The sequence below is a fragment of the Clupea harengus genome, chromosome 1 (assembly GCF_900700415.2).
Source record: "Clupea harengus chromosome 1, Ch_v2.0.2, whole genome shotgun sequence".
Lineage (NCBI taxonomy): Eukaryota > Metazoa > Chordata > Actinopteri > Clupeiformes > Clupeidae > Clupea > Clupea harengus.
In genome coordinates this window covers 9,442,591-9,465,689 of record NC_045152.1, presented here as the reverse complement: position 1 = coordinate 9,465,689, position 23,099 = coordinate 9,442,591, and the positions used below count along the sequence as shown (strand labels likewise).

Genomic DNA, 23,099 nt, shown 5'->3' with positions numbered 1-23,099 from the left:
GTGTGTGTGTGTGTGTGTGTGTGTGTGTGTGTGTGTGTGTGTGTGTGTGTGTGTGTGTGTGTGTGTTCGTGTGACACTGAGGGCCAAGCTTGCCAGTGTTTACATCTTTCCAGAAATTCTTACATTTTCCCAAATGCATGACATCTGACATTCTAACTGGCAAAATACTTATTTAATATGTTCTTATATCTTTGTCACCTTCTTCAATCCCCCCCCCCTCTCTCTCCTCTCTCTCTCTCTCAGCACTGGATTTCATGCCTCCCTTCCCTCTAATGGGTATAATTGGTGCTGTGTGCATACTTCAGGAGTTAAAACAACAGAAATGTTCTGAGCTCGCAAGACCTTCTCATCACTTCAGCTTGCTCACTGCCAGTGCCTCTATCGATCGGCACAGAGCCCAGACTCACATGCAGGTGCTGGGGTTTCACTGGACACTGGGCATGGTTCAGTGTGGCAACATGCAATTTGTTCCAGTCCATAAGACTAGTCACAAACACACACACACACACATGGATGAGTTCATGTGTGGGGCTGTTTTCATTGAGTCTCCATAGGCCAACACAAACCTTCACTGCCTAGTCTGCCAAAGTGAACTTTGACCCTTTCTATGGGGGTCTGCTTAGTGTGTGAGTGCATATGTATGTGTGTGTGCGTGCATGCATGCCTGTGTGTGTGTGTGTGTGTGTGTGTGTGTGTCTGTGTGTGTGTGTGTTTTGGCAGGGGGTCGGGTCAGAGGGCTTGCATAGACTTAAGGTAACAATTTTAGGGCAGGCATAACAAAGTTATGCAACACTTTCTCCCAGACCCTCCATGTGTTCCTGCGCTTCAGGAATGTTCCCCCTCAATAGATCTCTCTCTCTCTCTCTCTCTCTCTCTCTCTCTCTCTCTCTCTCTCTCTCTCTCTCTGTCTTTCCCCATGCTCTTCCTCCCTGTCACGTCTTCTGTTGGTGGCAACAGAAATGAGTTTGGGAACGGTTGCTGGACTCAACCTCACATGCGTCACGTAGAGCTGATGTGTGAGAGGGTCTTATTGTTCTAGATAGCATTTGCATCCTGGTGTGGACAAACACACATACATCTAAACACAGTTTATCGGTATATAGTTTGTCATCCCTTCTCTTTTTTAAATTTTGTTGTTTTTGCCGTTTGCTGCTGTAATGCACTAAAGCAACTTTACTAGAGAGCTGGTGAATTGTCAGGGGGCTGAGATGATTTCTGATGTTTTGGTGTGCGGTAGACAGTAATGTTTGCTGAAAGGATGTAACCTCTTGTGGGCCCTTTCCTTGTGGTTATTTGTTTAGGACACCCTAAGGACCAAGGAGCTCTATTTGTGTGTGTGTGTGTGTGCGTATGTGTGTGTGTCTGTGTGTGTGTGTGTGTGTGTGTGTGTGTGTGTGTGTGTGTGTGTGTAACAGTGTGTGCATACACACCGGAAAAAAACAAAACTAAAACTTGTGTAACTTTTGTTACATAAATTGACTTATTTTTTATATTTGAGTACACACACACAAACACACACACACACACACACTAGAGTGAGAAAGAAAGCAGTCATGACCTCATTGGTGTGTAGGTGACAGATTTCCCAGAGGCTATTCTTCAGCCTGTTTGAGGCTTTGGGCAGTAAACACCAAATACCTAATGAGTCTCTAGATTCCTCCTCTGCCTCCCAAACCTACCAGCTAAGCTTTCTGTCTGTCTGCGGTCTTCATTTGTCTTTTAAATGTTCTCTCTCTCTCTCTCTCTTTCTCTTTCTCTATCACACACACACACAAATGTACAGACTAAAGATCCATTTCTTGGGTCAAAGACATTATGCAATAAATGAGACAGAATAAGGGATATGATGTTCCGTGAAAAGCTGTCCCAGTTTCTCTCCAGACCCTTCTATTTCAATAAACCCTTGAGATCTTGCAGTCATCTCAAAAGGGCTGTGTGCGTGTGTGTGTGTGTGTGTGTGTGTGAGAGAGGGAGGGGAAGCAAAACTAAAGAGAGAGAGAGAAAACTTGCAGTTTGTATGTCAGCAACAGCATTGTGTTGAAAACACAGAGAGAGAGAGAAAGAGAGAGAGAGAGAGAACTTACATTTTGTATATGCACAAGCAGCATTGTGTTGAAAACACACACACACACACACACACAGATAAAGAGAGAGAGTAAGTTTCTGCAATAAAAAAGTAAAAAATAGAAAGTTTTTGTGGCTGCCTGCAACTGCAAACTAGAGTGCTTGATATTCTGTGTATGTGACATTACTCAAGCAAATGTCCCCCACTGAATACAATGACTTTCTATGTAAATATATGGTTCAAGGAATGTTGCACAGTCTGTACGGTCGCACACATTGTTTGGATTATTGCATTGGAGCACTGAATGTACCCGTAGTATTGTAATCATAAAATGCAAAGCCTAGAATTTACCCAGACTTCAGACACGCCCATTTAACCTGACGTTCTCTGTAATTGGCTGTTGTGGCCTATCGTCACCGTCAAGGGCTGGCTAAACGGAGTTCCTTTTTGTTTGGAATGTCGGTGTATTTGCGTATGCCTCAAATTGCCTCTCTACAATACACTCAAAGGTGTATGTGATGCTACTGCGCACTGGTTAATTAATTTATCTTGGGCTTTCTCATCCTCCAGCTCTCACGCGTGGAATTAGCATCCTTTCTCTGAAGCAGACGGTCTGCATTGACAAGTTCTCAAAGGATATAGCGAGGATAGTTCTTCAAATTGAAGAGGACAACCTTCGTTTGTTTTAAACTCTCTCATCATTGTATTGTACAGACGGCCAAAGTATATCGCATAGTTAGGTTTTCTTTAACATGAAATTAACTTAAGAAAACAAATCAACATTTCGGCGCATTTTATTTCCGTTAAATTCAGAAAGTAATTCGCGTCAGACTGGACTGTAATGCCTGACAACACAATGATGAAGAAGAATGGAATGGTGACCAAAATTCACACGCGAATAAGGACAGAGCCTTTCAAGAACAACTACGACCTGGTAGGAAAGGAGTTGGGAAGGTAAGTTTTGCCACTAAAGTCCCTCTGTAGTCACTGTCTTTACTTTTCAGCCACGATTATAGTGCACACTGACTGTTGCCTTGCGTGAGCCAGTCCATTTCAAGCTCTACACCCGTCAAGCCTACCAAAAGTGGGAAACCGGCATAAACTTTAACTAAGCGTCTTTAATTGGGATGGAAAATGACCGACAGCTAGAAACAACACGATAATATTTGACTATCCCTAATGGCACGTGCAATCCCAAGTCGTGTGAAGAAATTGGTAGCACCAGCCCGTTTCCAACCAGATGAACGAAATTTCTTGCTGGCAAAGGGAATATAAGTGGGGGTGCGCTCTCGTGAGCGGGGTTGGAATTGGAGTGGGTATTGGCTGTGGTCTCCATATTTTCCGGCTTTGCGCATTACGGATGAGGGCTAACTGCTGCTGGACTAATTGTGATAATAGTGCGAAAATCAACGAGTGGGTTTTTTTAAAATTATTTTTCACACGTCCCTAATGCGAGCCAGTTGAACTGTATTATTTCTAATGTTCCAGGCAAGACAGGTGTGACGATCTCTCTGATGCTGCGAACACCTGTTGTGTTGTCTAGGTATTGTAAAGACATCAGTCTACAATGTTAAGCGTGTGTTGTAAAGATTGTGTGTGTGTGTGTGTGTGTGTGCGTGCGTGCTCTCTTTCTCCATAGTCTGTGTATACAATTACAGACCGTAGTAATTGCATGGTACTTCTGGGATTTCAGACTGGTTTTGTTTTTGGGCTGCTGGAATCAACCCCTTTGCTCTTGTCACGCCTCATTTAATCCAAACCTCACAACCTCTCGGCTCTCGCTTCTAGCTCCAAATGTCATGTCTCAATGCGGCGAGTTTAGTTTGATGCATTTAACGCAATTGAACTGTGGTTCCAAGCGACCCTGTCTGTCGCAGGAATCTGTCATGCAAACCATCTCTCGCTTGGGTCGCCCTTTAATGAGTATGTCTGATGGCTTTAGCATGCCTCCGCAACCTCTCTGAACTCCGCCGAGCGAAAGAATGACATTGATTCAAACGAGGGGGAACTGGTACCAAATGTTCAAAATGTTCTTCTTTTATTGAATAAATAGCATTCACAAACAGCACAACAACATGGTCACATGGGATGTTCTTTTTGCATGGTACTTATCAGATTCTCCCCGGATGACAATGCATTGTTGAGAAGAGCAAGGCTTGCTATAGAGAGTGAGGACTGATTTGAAGAGACACATTAACACAGAGGGTTACTTTCCATATGAAGTCCCGGTCCCTGAGAGGAACTGAACTTGCTTAGTGAAAGCCTTCTGGATGCCCCAGAAGCCCCTGCCTTTTGTGCAATCCACAGATTGCCGCCGCAATGGCTAAAACAGTGAAGTGATTTCCATATGAGTATATTGCGTTCTTTCAGGTTTCTGCTTGCTTGTTCATGTGCAATCTGTCATCTGACATTGTTAGAATTTAAAACTTGATCCCATCACTGGTATAGACCAAAGGTCTAGTTAATGGCAAGGAAGAGGCGTGTTTTTTTCTGAGGGTTACGCAAGCGGGCCATCAGCATCATGTCAATTTCATGTCAAGGCTTTTTTCTGATAGTCCAAACACAACTCTCAGAATTGGTTTAACCATGACCTCCCATGCCCCCCCCCCCCCACACACACACACACACACACACAGACAACCCCTCTCTCACACACATACATACATACACATATACACACACACACACACACACATACAGCTGGTTCACATCCTGCATATCCTTCTTTGCCATTCGTCCCCTATTATTTAGACAGTGTGAGTCTGTGTGTGATTTATTGTAGCGTGTGTGTGTGTGTGTGTGTGTGTGTGTCTTTTTAGAGGGAGTCTGATGACTGTCAGCTGCCTCATCGCTCAGACGTTTATTCTCTCCCCCTTGGAGCATAAAGAGCTCTGGCCAGGAAATAGGAGCCATTGCCACCACCAGTGTGTGTGTGTGTGTGTGTGTGTGTGTGTGTGTGTGTGTGTGTGTGTGTGTGTGTGTGTGTGTGTGTGTGTGTGTGTGTGATGGAAGGAGAGAGGGGGATGGATGGATGGATGGATAGATAGGCCAGAGAATGAGACAGAGGGAGGGAAACCAGTGTCTCTATTAGATTAGCACCCTCCCTACCACTACTCTGGCTCATGTCAGCTCTTTCTGTGTGTGTGGTGCGCGCACTCAACTGTGCGTGTGTATGTGAGCATATGTTTCCTTTCTCACTTCATGGTGAATGAACGCTTCCTTTTATGGTACTCATTACAGTATATAGCCAAAGTCACCCATTTACAGACATAGTCAAATGAGGATAGATCAATGTGTCCGTTGCATAGCTTGTGACTTCGCGCCTCTGTGTGTGGGCAAGATAGAGTGAGTGTTTGATACCATGCAGGGTCACCCACATGTCGTTATCATTCAAGATGCTTTGTATACAGTTGGGGCCCCTTCCTACACACCTCAGCCCATGTTTAATACAGACAAATGTGTCATTCTCTTTGTAAGGTCTGCATGGCATACCAGTAATCTCTCCCCCCCCCCCCCCCCCCCCCCTCCCCCTTTTTTTCTCTCCCTCGTAACATAAACATACATTCAAACGAAAGACTGATTAGAAAATCCCACATTCCACAGAGCTGCTGTTTGGATTAGGTGCCCTCATTACAGTCTTACCTTCAGGCACAAAGGACTTAAGGAGTATCACTGATCCCAGAACAGTGCCAAGAGGAAGGGGCCTAGTAAGCATCTAAAGGTTTTGAGTGTTTGTTATTGATCTCATGTTGTGCCTGTCACGTGTCTGGATGGAGAGCAGGGCCTTCCTGCGTGCTGAGAGTTGGCAGGGAAAGCTGTCTGTGCCCACTGGTTTCTTGGGCCAGTCTGTGCCAGCCAGCGGGTTTAGCTGCCGTTTCTCCATTGACCCGGCAACTTGCCATGGAGGGTTCCGGAGCTGCCAGTCAACGGTTGCCTAGGTCACCTAGACGAAAGTCCAGTATGCTGAAGGCCAAAGTGGTCAAGGCTGACCCCTTAGGTAGACATCCATATAGAGGACCAGTAGGCATTTTGGATCTACTCATGTAGTTTCTCTGCAGCTACCCCCCACGGTGGTTTTCTCTGCTTGGGCGTGCATTAGCGAGGCAAGGGGATGCAACTGGGGCTTTTGTGTCGATTCCTAGAAAGCTTCAGTTGTTTCTCCTCCTCCTCCTCCTCCCCTGTGCTCAGATGGGCTTCATAGTCGACTCCGTTGTATTTCAGCCCATCTGTGAAAGCCTCCTTCGCCTGTGAACACAGATTTACGGCCACTAGATCCTGGGAGAGGAGCTTGGAATAACTTCAGATCATTCAATCATTCTGTGGAGGAAAGAGCCTGTTTTTCTCCCCTCCCCAACACACACATACACACACACACACACAGAGACACACACAGATAAATGTTTCTGCATTCCCCCCCCACACCCCACCCAAAGACATGCATACTCACACACACACACACATAAACCATTCATCTCAGTAAATCACGTGAAGCCTTAAGCTGGTAGAGAACGGTGAGGTTATGACGTCTTGTGTGAACACACTGTGAGATGAGTCTGCCTGCACAGAGAATCATCTGTCTTTCACAACGGCTGTAGAGTTACTCACCATCATGTGTGTGGAAAACTTTAATTGCCAGTCATTATCAGCAGCTTTCTGTATTTTAATTAAGACCACACAAAACGTACCCCTAAAAAAACACACACACACACACACACACACACACACACACACACACACACACACACACACACACACACACAGACGCACGTAGCAGGTGTTAACTGATTGTTTTCTTAGTAGGGTTGCAGGTTATCCACTGGGACTAGGTCACTCTGTAGTTCTGCTGAATAGTGAAGCTCCACTTCGGGTGTTGCGAGTTGGCCCTGAATAACCTCTCATTCACCTTTGCTTAAGCCTGCATTCTCTCTCCCTCCCTCTCTCTCTCTCTCCTTCTGTCTAACTATCACTCTGGTGCACTGGGTGGTCCATGGGCTGGGTGACTGTGTTGTCCTCTTGCCCCTGTGATCACACAGACAGACAGACACACACACACACACACACACACACACACACACACACACTCACTCTGGTGGTCCTTTGTGGGGCATTGTGAGGCAGGAGATGGTAAAAAGGAGGGAGGAGATAGTGTGGGCGTGGAACCATTTGTCGCTTCGCTGTCAACGCAGAGAATGAGCAAACGGACAAGGCTACTTGTCATTATCCTGTGTGTGTGTGTGTGTGTGTGTGTGTGTGAGAGAGAGAGAGAGAGAGAGACAGAGAGTGTGTGTGTGTGTCTGCGAGTGTATGCACTGGGTGGGTTGTTCACACTGTAGCAGACAGACGGGGCAGTGTGAGGCCAAGCCTTTAAATCGGATTTCCTGCCCACACCCCGACATGACCCGGCAACGCCTCTCAGTCCCACCATTGGTCACTGCCACAGAACACTAGCTGAATTCCAGTGCTCTGCAGTTTCTCTCTCTGCCTCTCACACTGCCATCCACTCTCTCTCTCTACTTCTTACACACACATTTGAACCAGGAGACTGAAGTGTCATGATTTCCACCGGCCATTTCACACTTGTTTTGCTTTTGATACACACACATACACACACATTGAACACACACCCACACCCCAACGGCCACTGTCTTATCACCATCTTCATTTGTGCCACACCCTCCCTGCTTGACAGACATTTGATGGATAGTTCTCTATGTCACTCTCCCATATCTGTCTTTCTGTATGCTTTTTGACACTCAGTCTCACTCTTTCTCTCTTGCGGCTTGCAGGGGAAAGTTTGCCGTGGTGAAGAAATGCATCGAGAAAGCCACGGGGAAGGAGCACGCGGCGAAGTTCCTACGGAAACGGCGCAAGGGAGAGGACTGCCGCGGCGACATCCTGAACGAGATCGCCGTGCTGGAGCTGGCCAAGGCCAACCCGTACGTGGTGGCGCTGCACGAGGTCTACGAGACCCAGAGCGAGATCATCCTTGTGCTCGAGTGGTAAGAGTCAGCAAAACACTCATATTCATGTTTGGGGTCCAAAACATTATCAGGCTGCTGCTACACACACACACACACACACACACACACACACACACACACAGATACACACACACAAATCCTATGAGTAAAATGTCAACACACCAACCCCACACAAAGTCTAGCGAGAGTGAAACCTCTAATTCAGTGGCTATAAAATGACGATGAACAAATGGTGGCCAGCTCTTATGAGTGTTTCAGATTTCTCTCCGTGTCCCTCAGAAACTCACCACTTTTGATCACATAAACCCTCAGTATTATATTCACAGAAACAGCCAGTGTCCTAACCAGAAAAGACTATAACCAAATAGATTTGTCTTCAGATTCAGAGCCTCTGAGGCGATGATAAAAGGAAAAGTCAGACAAGAGGACAAATAATAGTGAAATTGGGCAATTTGCGGTTCCCCCAAAGAAATGAATCTCTGGAAGAAATGTGCTCCCCCCTGCCCAGCATGAAGGCACACTTCAGAAGAAGAACTTTAAGTGAACCCAGCTGAGAAGTTCAGCAGCCAGAAGCCAGCTAACTAGACAAGTAGGCCTCAGTGCTACGGTAGCTGGCATGGGCCAAACAAGGTCAGGTCTGGAACTCAAACCGTACCTTATGACAAATCCATGGTTGTGATGTCAACTGTCCTGCCAGGTTGTCATAGCGATGTATGTACAAGGCTCAAAGCATGGGGTGTCCAAACTGAGATATACAGTCATCAATAGTTGGGGCACTGAGTACAAGTGTAATATAGGTACAGTAAATACCATCCATAAAAAGACTGCACCAAAGTGTGTGCATATACACTGCTGTGCAAAAGTTTTAGGCAGGTGTGAAAAAATGCTGTAAACTAAGAATGCTTTGAAAAATATAAACAATAAATGTTTATTTTTATCAATTTACAAAATGCAAAGTGAGTGAACAAAAGAAAAATCTAAATCATATCAATATTTGGTGTCACTACCCTTTGCCTTCAAACTAGCATCAATTCTTATTGGTACACTTGCACAAAGACAGGGATTTTATATGATTATAGTGCGGTGTAAGATCAACCAATTATACCAAACAGGTGCTAATGATCATCTATTTCACATGTAGGTTGAAACACAGTCAGTAACTGAGACAGAAACAGCTGTGTAGGAGGCTTAAAACTGGGTGAGGAACAGCCAAACTCTGCTACCAAGGTGAGGCTGTGGAAGACAGTTTCATGTCAAAGGTCATACATGGCAAGACTGAGCACAGCAACAAGACACAATGTAGTTATACTGCATCAGCAAGGTCTCTCCCAGACAAAGATTTCAAAGCAGACAGGGGTTTCCAGATGTGCTGTTCAAGCTCTTTTGAAGAAGCACAAAGAAATGGGCAACATTGAGGATCGTAGACACAGTGGTCGGCCAAGGAAACTTAGTGCAGCTGATGAAAAACACATCAAGCTTATTTCCCTTTGAAATCGGAAGATGTCAAGCAGTGTCATCAGCTCAGAACTGGCAGAAACCAGTGGTACCCAGGTACAAACATCTACTGTCCGGAGAAGTCTGGCCAGAAGTGGTCTTCATGGAAGAGTTGCAGCCATAAAGCTCTACCCCGACATGGAAACAAGGCCAAGTGACTCAACCAAGCACGAAAACATAGAAACTGGGGTACAGAAACACGGCAGCAGGTGCTCTGGACTGATGAGTCAAAATTAGAAATATTTGGCTGTAGAAGAAGGCAGTTTGTTCGCCGAAGGGCTGGAGAGCGGTACAATAATGAGTGTTTGCAGGCAACAGTGAAGCATGGTGGAGGTTCCTTGCAAGTTTGGGGCTGCATTTCTGCAAGTGGAGTTGGAGATTTGGTCAGGATTAATGGTGTCCTCAATGCTGAGAAATACAGGCAGATACTTATCCATCATGCAATACCATCAGGGAGTCGTATGATTGGCACCAAATGTATTCTGCAGCAGTACAACAACCCCAAACATACAGCCAATGTCATTAAGAACTATCTTCAGCGTAAAGAAAAAAAGAAAGTCCTGGAAGTGATGGTATGGCCCCCACTGAGCCCTGATCTCAACATCATCGAGTCTGTCTGGGATTACATGAAGAGACAGAAGGATTTGAGGAAGCCTACATCCACAGAAGATCTGTGGTTAGTTCTCCAAGATGTTTGGAACAACTTAGCAGCCGAGTTCCTTCAAAAACTAGTGCAAGTGTATCTGGAAGAATTGATGCTATTTTGAAGTCAAAGGGTGGTCACACCAAATATTGATTTAATTTAGATTTCTCTTCTGTTCATTCACTGCATTTTGTTAATTGATGAAGAATTGATGAAAATAAACTGTTAACACTTCCATTTTTGAAAGCATTCTTAGTTTAGAGCATTTTTTCACACCTGCCTAAAGCTGTGTGTGTGTGTGTGTGTGTGTGTGTGTGTGTGTGTGTGTGTGTGTGTGTGTGTGTGTGTGTGTGTGTGTGTGTGTGTGTGTGTGTGTGTGTGTGTGTGTGTGTGAAATCAGTAGAATAAGGCAGATCTCTGAACCCTTTCTATTGCTCGTTGTCCAGGCTGCGCGGGCTGCCAGGAAAGTCAGGAGTGGGTGATAAGGCGTCCCGTTAACGAGGGGGGAAATGAGGAGTCATTAGAGCTCCAAACTCATTTACTGGAACCCTCTGGCCTCTCTGTCTATCTCGCCATCATGCTCGCTTCTCTCCCTCGCTCCATCTTAGGCAGTTTTTCAGGGTGACTACAGGCTGTCAGTGGATAGCGTGTGTGTGGTGTGTGTGTTGTGCGTGTGTGGTGTGTGTTGTGTGTGTGTGTGTGTGTGCGAGAGAGGAGGCTTTAACTCAGACCTCCAGGGTAAACCACACGGGTGAGATGTTGCGTAGGCAGGATGCTGATGGTGTCTGCAACGTCACCAGGCTGCGTTTTTAGTTTTTTTTGTTCTCTGCCTCTGTCTTTATTGAGTTTAAAAACCCTCCCCCCGCTTCCTGCCGGAGGATGCAGCTGTGTGTCAGTCGAGTGTTTCACACCTTAGATAGCCTCACCTCAGAAGCTGTTTTACACGCATGTGCGCACGCACACACGCATTTGCATAAACTTCACTACCTTATTAGGGAATACACCGCCCTCTGCGGTTTGACTTTTTGTGCTCAATCTTGACTTCATTTTTTGTATCTTCTTTGTGTCTCTGTGTGTGTGTGTGACGTACACTTTTGCTAGGCTTTGTCAACTCAAGGTAGACATTCCTGTCATCGTGTGTGTGTGAGAGGGTGCAAGTAAACATATGTTCATTGCATTGACTTGGGGGTCATCCTAACCAACCCAACATAATGAGTCCTTCCTGTCTTCTCAAGGTCGTAAAATACCCCTAAAAGTGTACTAAAATGGTGTGTGTGTGTGTGTGTGTGTGTGTGTGTTTATGTTGTTCATTGCACTGCACTACACACACAAGCATGCACACAACATGCACACATCATGCACACACACAAACACACAGTCAGAGTTCTTCCTCACACCATCGTTAAGAAAACAGTGTTTCTCAGAAACCCTTTGTATATTGGAATTCACACTGCTGAGGTAAGATTGGGTCAATCTCTCTCTCTCTCTCTGTGTCGTCAGTTGGGGCTTGTTTCTCTTTAAAACCAGAAACTACATAGACTTGAAACTTTCCATTTCCTGTGGGTTTACATGCAAGTTTCAAACTATGCTTTCAAAAGTAGAGTTGTAAATACATACACAAATATACACACACACACACACACACACACACACACACACACACAAAGGTGCATGTGTGCACAGGCAACAACCAACACAGTCACAACACCACAACCACATCCTCTCTTGGGGCATATGAGAAGCTAAGTTCTCAGCATTGTCTGCCTGCCTGCCATTTACAGTAGATGGCACCTAAAACAACACCGCTCTTCTCACGAGGTCAACTAGCTCAAGTCTCCCTATGATATGGTTGAGTTGGCCTCCTCACTCTCTCTCTCTCTCTCCCTCTCTCCCTCTCTGCTTTCAAAGCCGCGTGCCTGAGATGTCAGATATTAATCTCAGCTGCTCTTAATGTTGTCAAAACATCCAGCGCTATCCACCCTATCTTCTCTCTTGCCACTATGTGGGGGACAAACAAAAGAGAGAGAGCAGACCAGTTGCGGTGGCAAGAAACCTGACCTGGGAAGACAGAGGTACTCTGCAGGAATGTGAAAACACTGGCACGGTCGAGAGCACCGCTGCCGTTCAGAGGTGTGTGTGTGTGTGTGTGTGTGTGTGTGTGTGTGTGTGTGTGTGTGTCTCCTTTCACTTCCCCCTCTGTTCAGTGTTTTTCTTCATCTCTTTACGGTCTCTCTTCCTCTCTCTCACCCCTCTTTCTCTCTCTCACCTCTCTCTCTCTCTTTCTTTCTTTCTTTCTTTCTTTCTTTCTTTCTCTCACTCTCTCTCTCTCTTTGCCATCCTTTCTCTTCCTCTCCTCTTCTCCTCCCTCAGTGCACTGGGAGAATGTGACAGGTAGCTGTTGTCTGTCACAGTGGGGGCAGTGAGGTCTCCTGGCTCAGGCCCCCATGTCACAGTGGGGGCAGTGAGGTCTCCTGGCTCAGGCCCCCACGGCTGTCTTCCTTGCGGCTCAGTGGGAGCCCGGGGTAGGAGAGGAGGGGGTGGTTGGGGTGGGGTGATGAACTCGATCACCTGGAAGTGAAAAAGCCTGCAGGTGGCTTCACCGTCTCTCTGCCACCGGAGCCAGGAAATACCTGACATGACTCCTTGTGTGGCAGTGCATTCTTCCCCTCTAGCGTCTGTGAGAGAGAAAGAGAGAGGGAGAGAAAGAGAGCGAGAGAGGGAGCGAGAGAGAGAGAGAGGGAGCGAGAGAGAGAGAGCGAGCGAGCGAGAGAGAGCGAGCGAGAGAGAGCGCAAAGATGCCTTTGCTGCTGCGAGTTGCTGCTTTGCTCAGCTGGAGCTGGCTTGAACATACGTAAACACTACATCACAGCCGAATGAGCCAACATGCGACCCAAACAAGGAGCCGCATTTTATTCCCCAACGGTTGACGCTCACCACAGCCGACGTATAAAGACTACATTGCAGCCAAGTGAGCTAACAACCCACACAAACATGCGACCGCATTTTCCCTGCTGTCGGTTGGCCTTGAACAGAGCGCGATGTAAACACTATATGGCCGCGAAGGGGAGGCATTCAGGGAATGTAATTGACTGGTGGGTGTTGAGTACGTCAATGCAGACTCGCTGTGGAGATTGTGGCCCTCATTAAACAGTGCTGGAATGCTTCCCCTCTGCCCTCATTGCCCGTCACTGTCTGATATTGGCAGGAAGGGAAGGATCCTCACACAGTCAGACAGTCCCACAGTCATGTTATGGGGCTGTGATGTCTGTGACCCTGACTTGACTCTTATGGACAGGGTGTGTGTGTGTGTTAGGGTGAGGATGTTGTTGTGATGGAGCTGAAAGCAGAAGCTCACAGACTGAACAGACTGAGGGATGATCATGGCTCTACCCGGACGGACGGGATTCTGGACGTCGCCCTGAGTTTCTGTTTTTCGCCACTTGCAGACAGCGGTGACTGATCTACTGTTTTTGCTTCATTCTTGTCTTGACGAGATGAACGGATTAGGGATGGTTGTCTCGCTCTCGGTTAAGCAGCCTGTCTCTCTATCCTTGTGCTCTCTCTCTCTCTCTCTCTCTCCTCTTGAGTTCTTCTCCGGCGAAGCGTGGCATTATCTGATCGCTCCTGGACTCCGCTTATGTAACCTGTTTTAAAGCCTGATCCTGTGTCTGAGTCACCTGGGCTGTTTTTCCTCTCCTCTCTCTTACTGTCTCACTTTTTTTTTAATCTTCAGTCACTTTTTTTTTCAGTCATTTGCTTTTCACTTGCAACTTTTTCCTTCTTTCCATCATTTGGTCTATTTTTCATTTTTATGGCTTTTTTTTTCTTAATCTTCATCTTTTTTTTTTTCCCCTCTGTTTTTTTCTCTCTTTCTCTTTCTCTCTCTGATACTGCAGTGGAGTTTTTATGAGGAACTCTAACTGACAGATCCCCCTCCTGTGTGGTTATCCGTATCTGGCCTCCCGTTTTAAAAGACCCTGTAAAGATCTCCGCCTCGTTTCCAGACGGCCTGTGGACTGCGGAACCCATCTGGCCCAGCGCTGGCCCAAACCCCCCCCCCCCCCCTGTCAGCTGCTGTCCGGTTGGGCCTCCCAGTATTCCTCCACTCTCTCCTGGCCTCCAGCTGAACAGAGCGAGAAGCTCATTAAAAGCTCTTCTGAGGCTCATGCTGAACTCCGCTCCATGGCTGGGAGGCTTTTTTTTTTTTTTTTTTTTTCCTCATTCTTCTGTTCTGTGCTGTTCACTGGAGGACAAGATGGAAGGGAAGGGAAAATAATACTCCATATAGGGATGTGAATAATAATATTCCACAAATAGAGGTCCACAGGTGTTTGTGTTCACGGTGCTGCCGTTTGTGCTGTTCTTGTAGTCGTAGTAGTAGTAGTAGTAGTAGTAGGATGTTTTTTTGGGGGAAAAATGGGAACATTGCGTTTTTGTTTTTGTTAACTAGTTTTTTTCTTTTTTTCCTGGAGTTGAAATTGAAACGCATGCTTGGTGGTCTCTCTTTGGTTCTGCTCTGTTTTTTGTTCCTGAAATGAAGTCTAAGTTTATTTAAATGTGAAATCCGTGCCCCCCCCCCCCCCCTGTAACTTAAACACACACACACACACTCACACACTTTTGACCACATACGCATAGTGAGGACCCAAAAAAGGTCAAAACATCCATCTTTCACTTCCCTACTCATGTTTTCTTTTCATCTTCTTGTCCCACCAATGTTCCCTGCACATGCTCTTTGGGAGACTGTGTTTAAAAGCTACGCCTGATGGCCAAGGGGCAAGGGGGCAATCTTCTTTTAATTTCAGTGTATTGTCTAGTCAATTAGTTATTAGGAGCATGTGTGCATATATTCATGTGCAATCTACACACACGTCCTCCTGTCTTGAGGATCTTCCAACCAAAAGATGGACCATGTGACTTCTGGCCTGTTGTTATGACCGATCAGAGGAGACGGATAGGTAGGTGCGGAATCATCTCTTGCCATCTAAACCGAGCGGGGGAGCTTTATGTGATATGAAAAGACCATATTTCATTAGAGCAGAGTTTAGCCTTTCCTAAGCCCATCAGGATGGGTGTAGCTGTGGAGGAAAATTCTCTACCAGTTTCCCTTGAGGCATCTGTTTGATCACACTGTAATACAGTACAGTATTGCCTTACAACACACACACACATACATACTCTTATGTTTCCAATTGCTGCTACAGATATTATGAGTGGAGCACATTCGTAAGTCCTGAATTTAGTGGTATGGGAATCTTCATAACTCTCGCATGCATGCATGCATACATACATATACACACACACACGCGCATGCACACGCGTGCACACACAAACTCTCACAAACATATACACACCCTTGTGTTTTGAATTGCTGCTACAGATATGTATGCATTGAGTGTATTCAAGAATGTAGTGGTTTGTGGGAGTCTTCATACCTACATCCTTCGAAAACACATGCACGCACACACACACACACACACACACACACACACACACATACTACATTCACACTTGTTTTCTCACACTGAGCTTGCCACCGTTGGCGCTGCTACCGACCGCATCGGCGTCCGCGTTGTGTTCATTCCCAATGTGATGCGGCTGCGCCGCCAAACCCGATAAGCGCGGCGGTTCCTAGTGACTGCGGCGCTGAGAGCTGTTTTTTGCCCGCTTGCGTGCCTGCCGGCGTGTCTCAGACGGGACATGAGAGCGCTGCGGTCGGGCCGCTGCCTGACCCCCACTCCAGCCCTCCCCGGGGAGATGGGCATGCGGGAGTGGGGCGTGTTGACGGAGGCCTCCATCTATGGTGCTGATAAGCAGAGCCCCCATATATTTATACAGCTGGGGTCACCAGAAAGCCTGGTGGGCGGCTTTCGCTGTTATGTAACTGACATACCCGGCCTTGCTCACAGAGCCCCCTCTAGGTAAGATGAGTGTGTGTGTGTATGTGTGTGTGCGCCCATATAGGCAGGCAGGCAGGCAGGCTAATCCCAGACACATGGCTCTCATTCGGGAACTTTTCATCGCTCCAAGGAGCATCCGACTCCAAATCCGCAACATCCCTGCAAACCCTCGCCATGGTTACACAAGCATGGAGATTGAGGTGGTGAAACGGTGCTGGACACACACACACACACACACACTTTTCACCATCAAGCGTGTCCAATAAGTCTCCTCTCATTAGGTAATTGGCAGTCTGGTTATAAAATCTATGGGTGAAAGCAGATGAGCAAACTCCTGTAGTGTAGTGTAGTGTGGGGTTAAAACTCCTGTAGTAGAGTCGGGGTAAAACTCCTGGAGTGTGTGTGTGTGTGGGGTGGGGGGTGGGGAGTTCAAGTGTGGATCTCTGACTCATGTACTTTTTGGGATCTGAGGGCCCAGGAGAGGGAAGGCTACAGGAGGAGAGATGAAGAGAAGAGAAGAAGGGAGAGATGAGAGAAGAGAAAAAAGGAGAGATGAGAGAAGATGTTGTTATCTGGTTGTTTTTGTTGGCTTTTTTTGCATCATTTCAATGGGCTCATGTGGTTCTGAAGTTCTGAGAAGTGGCAATGTTGAGGCGAAGCCTTTGCCGGGACGCTGGGTTCCTCGGAGTGAATTTTATCTGGTGTTCTCTGATCTTGGCCAAGGACACCCTGCCTGCTTTTGGCCACATGTCAGAGGGCCTAAACTAGAGGAAGGATATGAAACAACGTGTGCATCTACTGTGTGTGTGTGTGTGTGTGTGTGTGTGTGTGTGTGTGTGTGTGTGTCATCTTAAGGGTTAATCACTCCTGATACATGGGTGTGACTTTTGGATCAGTCACCCAGTTCTCGTAGAGGGAAGGTGGCGACCTTGTTCTCCGGCCCAAAGTCCGACAAAGACTTTATGTAACTTTTACTTGTGTGTGTGTGTAGGGGTTGGATATTATTATCATGTTTTATGGTTGTTGAGTAATGTTCTTTTGATTCTTTTGTCTGGGAGATTTGGTACATTTTGAATGGAAGCGAGCCAAGCAGCCACAACGGCCCCTTCTGTTGCGTGTAAATAGTAAATTGCCTTACAGCTGAGGCCTAATGAAGCACATTTATTCAAATGGAATTTCCTGTTTATGATTGAGCTCAGGGGGGGGAACAGAGGCAGGAAATCATGGTGTTTTAAAGATCACAAACCAACACAGGGCAACACTTCTTTTCAACCACTGCCCCCTTATGTTTGGGGGGCAATTTTTCCCTAACGTTCATTTCCCACTTGTCTCCGTCACACAGTGCTGCCGGTGGGGAGATTTTCAACCAGTGCGTCGCCGACAACGACGATGCCTTCACAGAGAAAGACGTGGTCCGATTGGCTCGCCAGATCCTCGTGGGCGTGGCCTTTCTGCACAGGAACAACGTCGTGCATCTGGACCTGAAGGTGCGTACATCATGCGCTCAAGCCAAGTGGGGATGAGGCAGTGTGTTGGGATGGGGAGGGGGTGCCTCTGTGTTGGGGTGGGGGTGAGATGCCCAGACCCATAACTCTTTGTTCCTCTGATGCGACTGCATGAGGGGAGCACAGATTGAGTTAGTGGTTTAATTTTAACAGGGTCTTTGCGTGAGGAAGGGCTTCTCTCTCTCCCCGTGTCCTGACTCTGCTGTAGAGAAATGTCTCACACCCATACTGTGACTGATGGGGCCAATAAAGACACACACACATGCATACACACGCTGAGTTTCACACTGTGCCCACTATTCCGTGGACACACACTCGTAGTGATAGATGGAGCTAATAAAGCATACTGTACTCATTCCGTCACTTTGTCCTAAAAACACACACACACACGCACACACAGCACCATCCTCCTTTGTAATGAGGTCCTCTTTGTAAAAGTGAGTGTGTTACATAATGAAGGTACAAAGAGAATGGGAGGAGAAGAGAAGGAGAAGAGAGATAGAGAGAGCTTTTTATTAGATTTTTTATTTTATTCGGAGGCAGCTATTTTATGTGATGGAGAGAGCAGTGAAAGAGTGATCCTGAGTGATCCAGGGAAGCGGAGCTAGAAAAGCCTCAGGATCAGGAGGACGGCTGCCTGCTCTTCGTGGCATTAGAGGTAGGGATGGAAAGTTGAGGGCAGATCAAAGATGCGGGGGAAAAATGAAAGAACGAGAGCGAGCAGATGATGGAGGAGAGTAATTTTAGGAATGGGAGGAAAGGAAGAGATTTGTAGACTTTCCATTTTAAAACTCTATATACACACCCAAATCCATTTGGAACCCACAAAGCCTTACTAGATGGACACCATCAGCTGGTGTGTCCACTGTCATTGCCTTTGCCTGACTTATGTAGTGCTTGACATGAGAACAATAGTTTATAGCGTGTATGTTCAGTGGTCTGCTGTCTGCAAACAACAGCACCTGCAAAACATCTAAGTGTGTGTGTGTGTGTGTGTGTGTGTGTGTGTGTGTGTGTGTGTGTGTGTGTGTGTGTGTGTGTGTGTGTGTGTGTGTGTGTGTGTGTGTGTGTGTGTGTGTGTGTGTGTGGTTTCATCTACAGCCCCAGAACCTCCTACTTACCAGTGCTCAACCCCTTGGGGACATACGGATTGTGGACTTTGGCCTGTCCCGCCGCATGGACACCCTGACGGAGGTGCGTGAGATCCTGGGCACCCCAGAGTATGTAGGTGAGTCCTCACCCCGTCCGCCCATCTTCATAACCCAATGGACACGCGAGCCTCAGGTTCTCACCCAGCACATGGCGAGGGACAGACACAGCAGGGCCTGAGACCGTAGTAGTCATTAGCGGTCATCAGTGGTCAGTGGAAGAATACTGTGAGGGCCACACTTGAATTGAATTGAATTGAATTGAATGATAGTGAATTAGAACTGACTGATAGGAGCTGTTTGAAGGTAAACAGTGATAATGATTACCTGAACAAGCAGTCTTGATGTGACTGCACTTTTTTATCAGTGTTTTCATTTGGGTCACTCGATTGTAGGGGCCGTATTGATAAGTGTGTATCAGCTCTCTGAGTGTGTGTGTGTGTACGGTCATGATTCTTAGCCTAATCAGCATTTGGTTTCTTCCTCATCAGCTCCCGAGATCTTGAACTATGAGCCCATCAGCACTGCAACAGACATGTGGTAAGTGTGATGTTCCAGACCAAAGTCTATGGCCTGTTTGTGTAAACATGTGAGAGCGTGCATGCATGGGTACGTGTGTGTGTGTGTGCCACACAGAAGTGATTTGTTGGTTTATGAGCGCTCTTTATGACTGTGTTTAGTAGGGTGACATCATCTTCAACGGTAGTCATAAATGTGTGATGAAATGAGCTGAGAGTTGAGTGGAGAGTACTCTCCGGGCTTCTATTAAACGCTTCCTGGCTTCCTGTGAACGCCTTATGAAAAACATCAGCTTTAAATGTCCCACCAGAGGCTCTTGGTTTCATGGAAGGCCACCAGCAGCTTCCACTGCAAACTGCTGGTTATATGAGGACATTCTCTCCCATCAAAGGGCAGACATGGCTCTCGTCTCTAGATACACTTACGTAACCGTTAGATGTGTCTGTAACACTATAAATCAATATGAGATGAAGGCCTGAATAAGAATACTGAAGAGACTGTGTGACTTAAATGTTGATGCAGTGAGTGGTGTTGTTTACATCACCATGCCATCACCAGCTTGTGTGTTGTTACCGCACTGTAATATAAATACATTGGAGCGATCAGATCTGCTAGATTTCTTTAGAATCATCACTATTTTTCTAGAAGGTTCTGTGGTTCCATGCACTGGTGGACATGTGTGACCCTCTGTGTCTCCGTCTCCCCACCAACAGGAGTATCGGCGTGCTGACGTACGTCATGCTCACAGGGGAGTCCCCCTTCCTGGGGGAGCAGAAGCAGGAGACCTTCCTGAACATCTCCCAGGGTAACGTGGACTACTCCCAGGAGGTGTTTGAGGGCGTCTCGTCCCTGGCCATCGACTTCATCCAGTCCCTCCTCCGCAAGAACCCCAGGTGAGCAGCACAGAGGGAGAGAATGGTTGGGTTGGGGGTTAGAAGGGGTTAGAGGGTGATAGAGTGATGACAGGGCTCTGTTGAGCTATAGAGCTATATAATATAATGTCTTGAGGTATACTCACAGCACTCTGTGAAATGGCTCCATCCCCAAGAACAGATGAGAGCCATTATGGTGTACTGGAGCGTTTCCACAAGTCTGGGCTGCCCTCTAGAAACTAGCGCACAGTGTCAGCCATTTTGTGTCCTGTCCATTAGTTTGACCGAGAGGGGAGCAGCTCAGAAGGCCTACATATGTCACCATTACGGCTCGCTGAGGAATGACTGCGGTCCTGGCCTCTGCTCTTGGAGCTGTAATCCTCTCTGTATAATTTAACGCCCACAGATGATCTGTGGCTTTAGTTCTATTTTTTTTTCTTAGAGAGAGAGAGAGAGAGAGAGAGAGAGAGAAAGAGAGAAGGAGAAAATAGCTGTGGAAACATTCCTATGTGTGTGAGTAATCCCTGGAGAGGAAAACTCCGAGAGGAGATGCCGCTCAGGGAAAAGAGAGGAAAAAGAGCGAAAGACAGTGTCAGCTGCAGGCAAAAAGGGAGCCCTATTTCTCAAACTGTCTCGGCCTGAGTTCGTCATTCGGACATTTAAAAAGGATTTGTATACAGCGGAGCCTTGCAGCAGTAATGATTTCTAACCGCCGTCTTCCTCAAACCAACAGAAAACGCTCCACTGCCGAAGAGTGCCTGAGCCACCCGTGGCTGAGCGGGCACGCCGCTCCTCCTCCGCCGCCTCCTCGCCTCCCACTGGCATCACTCGACGAGACCAGCCAATCGGAGTCGGAGCCCGAGAGCCCCGTCCCGCCCCCGGAGCTGCTGGTGCTGCCGCCGTTCTCCATGGGCGAGCTGAAGTCGGGCCGAGGCACCACGTTCACCTTCTCCGAGCCGTTTCCCTCCCGATCCGAGATCCAGCAGGAAGTCATCTGCTGAGCCGCCGCCGGAGGAGCAACAGCCAATCAGCAGAGGGCTCGGCAACCAATAGGCTTCCTCCGTGATGAACTGTGACTGATTTGTGCCCGTGTGGTTTCCTGTGCATCACTGGCAGTGTTGCTGCGTGGACTGTGCATTTTGAGACTTTTGGGACTGTGTTCGGCAGCCTGTCAACCTCTGAGTGAATGTGATGTTGCCTAACGCCTCAACCTCTCTTCTCTGAGCACGCGTGTGCCTGCGCACATGGTTGTAAAGACTCTGTAAAACATGTTTATAAAGCCTTCATAAGCCTTTAGTAAACCTTAAATAGCAGCTGATCTGAATATGGAAGAAAAGAAAAGCCATATAATGGCTTTGAAAAATGCACTCATGCAGAGTGAGTGAGAGGGAGAGAGTCGTTTAACTCCTGTATAATAGGAATAGGCAACTTTAGGGAGGAGGCAGGCTGAGTCCTTTTAAGATGAGTCCATGATCAATGGTCATGCTGTTGTGAAGTTGTTTGGATGAGGAAGATGATTGCCGTGGTGATGATGAAGGAGGGTGGAGAATAAGGCTATTTATAGGTCCCCAAGATGTCAATGACGGCTAGAGGAGTGTTTTGTTGAGGAATGTCAAGAGAATCCCTGGCCTTTATTTGTTTAATAGTCCACTGGTCACCCTTCCCACACACACAGACACCAGTAAAATGAAAAACATCTACAAGCACTTTTATTTAAATTGTATTTTATAGTTTAAAAAAAAAAAACAATTGTTGAGAGGCGTCCTTTGCCAAAGACGTGACAACATGGTTCAGACAAGCACAAAAAAATAGTTGTAGAGGTGTTCACCCACACATATGTACATAACCACACCACTCAGCTATTATTCTGAGTGTCCTCCAAGTCTCACAGTCACACATTTTCTTTTTGTTACCTTTTTATTTGTTGTCTTTTTTTGCTGTTGCTGCTGTTTTTTTGCACATATGACCTGTACTTACACCCTTGGTTGAAGTTTTCACGCACACTTTGAGTTTGTGCATCTGTCTGATCCATGTTTTTCCTCCACAAGCCTCAGTAACTGATCAGATATTAGGAAGAGAAAAATACAAAAAGAAACAAGATGGCCGCCTCAGGATGTGTACTGTACTTAGAACTGTGCTGTTTTCTATTGATTGGGTGGCCAAGAAATGTCATGATTAGGAAGAGTGTACGCAGCTCTCAGTGACTAGGTGAACAATGACCCATGAGTGAGAGAGCAGTGAGATTACTGAGTGCTTAACCTGGGAGATTCTCAACTTTGAGAAGGAGAAAGTGAGAAAACGTCTGCTTTCGGATATTTCCTCTCAAATAAGAAGTCAAATGTATATTTTGTGTGTGCGTGGGTTTCTTTTTGTTTGTTTGTTTGTTTGTTTGTTTTAAGATGAATTGTGTAAAATAAGTATTTTTCTATTGTGGCATTGTACTGTAAGCAGATATAAATGGTATTAAAATTGTATTAAGTTTCTTTTTTTTACTGTTTTCTTTCCCTGATGTTTGCTTTTAAGCTTCAGACAGGTTTGCACTTAGTGGAAGTCTTAATCTTAATATAAATAAATGTTAATGGCATGCATCGTAAATAAATTTTGTATGAAACCAGTCCCCTGACCGATGTCTTTCTGGGTCCTCTGTGTTTTGTTGTGAGAGGTGTTGTTGGCATCTGTTGTTGTCGGTTTCCCCTCTTATCTCATCTTCTGGCTTCTGGCTGTGAAGTTTCTTAGATCTAAAAATGCTCGTGTTCTAGCTGTGGACATATGGATGGACTGAAATAGACACAAACACAAACACTGTTCAGGAAATACCAGAGGCACTGTTTCAGTGGAATGCTCCCGTCTCACATGAATACATCCTCCCCTCTCGCAAAAACCCTCTCTCTCTCTCTCACTCTCTCACACTCACTCTCTCTCTCTCTCTCTTTCTCACACACATACACACAGAGTATATCACTGGGCCACTG

General features: G+C 46.5%; 1 protein-coding gene across 1 annotated transcript; it reads left to right on the top strand.

Moving 5' to 3' along the window:
- The first annotated feature begins 2,535 nt into the window (after positions 1 to 2,535).
- On the top strand, positions 2,536 to 22,742 carry stk17al (serine/threonine kinase 17a like). The gene is made up of 7 exons (XM_012816809.3): positions 2,536 to 3,019; positions 7,852 to 8,064; positions 17,426 to 17,570; positions 18,690 to 18,816; positions 19,228 to 19,276; positions 19,969 to 20,148; positions 20,861 to 22,742. The coding sequence occupies exons 1-7, from the start codon at positions 2,907 to 2,909 to the stop codon at positions 21,126 to 21,128; spliced, it is 1,095 nt and encodes a 364-aa protein (XP_012672263.1). The 5' UTR covers positions 2,536 to 2,906; the 3' UTR covers positions 21,129 to 22,742.
- The last annotated feature ends 357 nt before the right edge of the window (positions 22,743 to 23,099 follow it).

Excerpts from the sequence above, each read along its gene's own strand:
- stk17al (XM_012816809.3), top strand. The coding sequence starts at position 2,907 with ATGCCTGACAACACAATGATGAAGAAGAATGGAATGGTGACCAAAATT. Across the intron at positions 3,020-7,851 it reads GTAGGAAAGGAGTTGGGAAG|GGGAAAGTTTGCCGTGGTGA; the intron begins GTAAGTTTTGCC and ends TGCGGCTTGCAG. Across the intron at positions 18,817-19,227 it reads GGGCACCCCAGAGTATGTAG|CTCCCGAGATCTTGAACTAT; the intron begins GTGAGTCCTCAC and ends CTTCCTCATCAG.